The sequence below is a fragment of the Sesamum indicum genome, linkage group LG3 (genome assembly GCF_026168435.1).
Source record: "Sesamum indicum cultivar Baizhima isolate 11 linkage group LG3, ASM2616843v1, whole genome shotgun sequence".
NCBI lineage: Eukaryota > Viridiplantae > Streptophyta > Magnoliopsida > Lamiales > Pedaliaceae > Sesamum > Sesamum indicum.
The window spans coordinates 19,794,447-19,798,720 of NC_142659.1; the positions used below are offsets into that span (position 1 = coordinate 19,794,447).

The following is a 4,274-nucleotide window of genomic DNA, read 5'->3' on the forward strand; positions in this document are numbered from 1 at the left end:
AAAAATACGATTAAATTCGATTTGAAATAGAGTTTCGCCCACGCCCTCATGCCAACGTGGAATGTCCTTAATTCTTCAGCTATTCACATAAAGACATCGACTGAATTGAGAGAAATACCTAAACGATCCCCACCGATTTAATCCAAATACGTGTCAGCTCCAATTCATGCAGTGATGCCACCACTGCCTCCACCCATGCATTTACATATATTACTCTCTCTCTCTCTCTCTCTATCTCTCTCTTAAATTCTCATCAAATCAGCTGCTGATAATTATCATCGTCACCAAATTTCGCGCAAGAACAAAGAAAGAGAAAAGAAATCTTAGCCATGATGGATCTAATCCACACTTTCCTCAACTTAATAGCTCCCCCTTTCACCTTCTTCTTCCTTCTCTTTTTCTTGCCACCCTTCCAGATTTTCAAGTTCTTCCTTTCAATCTTGGGCACCCTTTTCAGCGAGGATGTCGCTGGAAAAGTCGTCGTCATCACCGGCGCCTCCTCCGGCATCGGCGAAGTAAGTACAACAACTGTGTTCTGGTGTTATAATTTCATTAACAAGTTGTAACCCGGGTTTGAATTGACGCTTCTTGCAGAGTCTTGCTTACGAGTATGCTAAGAGAGGGGCGTGCTTGGTGCTTGCTGCAAGAAGGGAAAGGAGTCTTCAAGAAGTGGCCGAAAGGGCGCGCGATTTGGGGTCGCCGGACGTCGTGGTGGTCCGGGCCGATGTTTCGAAGGCGGAGGACTGCAGGAAGGTTGTTGATCAGACTATGAATCGCTTTGGAAGATGTAAGATGGTTTAAGTATTATTTTTCTTTTAGTATATGGTTTTATGTATGGTAGAATTGTAATTTTAGTACTTCAGTAGATATAGGGGCCGTAATTTTGATCACGTACGAATCTATTTTTGTGATTTTATTCTGTATTTCAAAAATTTTGCACATTAACAAAAATTTACTAAATGGCCGGAAAAAGCATCCAATTAAGCTGGTAGGTGTACTTTTCCAACTATTTCAGTAAATTTAGGTCATTTTTATTAAAAAAAATAAAAGAAAATTAAAATTATAGGAATAAAATATAAAAAGTTTAAAATTAGAGAATAAAAATGTCAGAAATGAATTGACCAGTGACTGAAATTGTCGCGATATACTTATTGGACTAAAATTGCTATTTCTTATTTCCTCTGTATTTATTGATGTCTTGAAAGAAAATTGGTAGCGCTGATCAATTCCGGTACATGTCTTAATTTTGCTTAATATGTGCAGTGGATCACCTGGTCAATAACGCTGGAATTATGTCAGTTTCAATGCTGGAAGAAGTTGAAGATATTACTGGTTACAGAGAAACTATGGTATCGAAATGCCATAAATTAACGTTCGAATTCCCTGGTTAATGATCTATTCAATGGACCCCTTCTCCCTATCATATGAATCTCTTTTATATCATATTGCATTTTTTATTTTATTTGATATGTATGTCATGTATACCTCTTAAGTAATAATGTTAGATGTTTTGTTTAATTAATTAGAAAAAAAATTATTTACTTGGCATGTATATATTAAATGGACTAAAAGTTTAATAAAACTTGAAATAGAACATTCAGATCTCTATCAAGTGTTGCACGACGTTTCATATTTAACAAATTTTATGTTAGCATATTTGTGAGGAAGGTATGTTATAAAGTTGACTAATATATGCAAAATGCAATACATAATACAACTCGGATTTGGAAACCAGGTTCGAACTGTAGAACTAATCTGATTGAATTTTCTATTCTGGTTTATATTTTTTATTTCTTTGATACATACAAATTACGTGCAGAAAGATTATAGAATTTAATTTATTTATTTTCTTTGTGCACGTGATGCAGTATATATTCTATAGACTATTAGATGGAATCGAAGATACAATTTCTATCCTACCATAAAATATATTAAGTATTTGTTGGTGTTGCAGGATATCAACTTCTGGGGCTATGTGTATATGACCCGATTTGCCGCCCCATACCTTAGGAATAGCAGAGGCCGAATTGTTGTACTTTCTTCATCCAGTTCTTGGATGCCTACTCCGAGGATGAGTTTTTACAATGTATGTAGCTAGCTATCACTATCACGTCGCATTTTACCCTTGTTTAGCTTGTGTGCACATAAATCTTCGTCTTGAAATGAAGGTACGTATTAATAATGTGTATATATGAATATACATGATCAGGCAAGCAAAGCGGCGATTTCACAATTTTTTGAGACACTGCGGGTGGAATTCGGCCCCGATATAGGCATAACCCTTGTGACTCCAGGATTCATAGAATCTGAACTTACCCAAGGCAAATTCTACAATGCTGGCGAACGTGTAATTGATCAGGACATGAGAGATGTAAGTGCCCATTGCACATGTGTATCTTTGTTTTAATTTGTTCCAAGATCCATGTATTTCATTAGTTCTCTCTATATATACACACACACACACACACACTTGAACTCAGGTACAAGTGAGCACGACTCCAATCCTGAGGGTGGAAAGTGCGGCAAGGTCAATCGTGAGGAGCGCGATCCGTGGAGAAAGATACGTGACAGAGCCGGCCTGGTTTAGGGTTACTTATTGGTGGAAGCTATTCTGCCCTGAGGTGATGGAGTGGGTATTTAGACTGATGTACTTGGCCAGCCCGGGTGAGCCGGAGAAGGAAACGTTTGGCAAGAAGGTTTTGGATTACACAGGAGTGAAGTCCTTGCTTTACCCGGAAACCGTGCAAGTTCCGGAGCCCAAGAATGATTAATGCTGGAAAAATGCATTGGGACATCTGTAAGTTTGTGATGATCTTGTGCATACAGAAGTAAGTTTGTGTGTATGGATGTATATATAATAAGGCAGTCATTTTGCTACGGAAATTGACATTTTGTTCTTCAATGCGGTTGGTTGTTTGGAGGGTTTTTCTGAACGCCTTTATAGAAAAAGGCCATCAGAAAAGGTGTTTGTGTAAAGTTTATCGAATATAAAGTTCAGGAGATTATTAGTGGATGTTTACATATAATTCTTCTTATATGCCTCATCAATGCAAGAGTTGATCGTTGTAAATTTCTTTTCCTTTAAGGGATAATTACACCTCCCTCACACTATAAAAAAGAAAGCGGATTTTGGACAGTTTTAAATTAAAGATTAATTTGAATTGGATTTAGAAATTAATTTGAATTGGATTTAGGAATTATTATTATTATCCGTCATTATAGCCGGGGATATTAAAATTTAGAAATGGTTGATGAAAGATTGTTTCAAATTGGAACGGTTATTGTGGCGCGTTGATGGTGATTGTTTTTAATATGTATTTGAAAGGGAACAATTATTTTTTTAATTAATTTTGGAATGGTTATGTAGTTTATTTTTTAGAACGATTTTTTTGTGATATTTATGTTTGAATTTTGGAATTGTATTTATTTGTGTTGGTGATATATTTAGATATAGTATTGAAATAGTAAAGTAATCGAATTTTCAAATTATATTAGGAATGGTGTATTTTTTGTTTGGAACAGTATATTGTAATTGGTTTAGAAATATATTTTGGAACCCAATGTGGTGCATGAATTAACAATACAATACATTTAGGAACGACTTCTTTTTTTTTTTGTAGGAATACTTTTTTAGGTGTTTTGTTTTTTTAATTTGTATATTAGCTTTTTAATTACTAAAATTATATTTTTATCTAATAATAAAATTGTAATCTTATATTTAATAAATAATTTAAAATATAGTTTAATAAATTTTATTAAATAATTAAATTAACTTAATAAATTTTTAATTAATTATATTGATGAACTTATTAATTGGATAAATATGAAATATTAGAATGTAGTTATGAAACATGAATAATGAAGAAAAAAAATTTATGTTAACATAACATATTTTCTAATTACAAGATTGAAAAAAATTAAAAGCTAATCTAAACCCTCTTGTCAGCAATGTTTATATCATTTTCGCTCGAAATGGGGGGGGGGGGGGTGTATGCCGTAGGCATGCTGGGGTGCTGATGAAGGCGGTCAATTATGATGGTTCTGCAGTTGAGGAGCTGCCCGCATTTCTCGCATCATGGCCATCAACTCGACCATCATCATTCAGTCGGTCAATGCAAATCCTCCATAGTCGGTTTGGTTGTACCGGTGTCGATGTCAGTGGAGGTGGTGGTGGTGATGTGTAGGTCCAACTGGAGACGTGGGCCTCAGAACCAAGACTGAATTGTTCTTACCCTGAATTGCAGCCAGCCACAACTGGTGCTCGATCATCGCCA

At 35.3% G+C, this 4,274-nt stretch overlaps 1 protein-coding gene across 1 annotated transcript; it reads left to right on the top strand.

Annotated features, from left to right (window-relative positions):
- Positions 1-288: 288 nt before the first annotated feature.
- LOC105158152 (11-beta-hydroxysteroid dehydrogenase 1B-like) lies at positions 289-3,019 on the top strand. The gene is given in 6 exon segments (NM_001304393.1): positions 289-515; positions 595-787; positions 1,264-1,349; positions 1,955-2,086; positions 2,210-2,371; positions 2,481-3,019. Coding segments are annotated over 6 exon segments (1,047 nt in total). The 5' UTR covers positions 289-332; the 3' UTR covers positions 2,772-3,019.
- Positions 3,020-4,274: the final 1,255 nt, after the last annotated feature.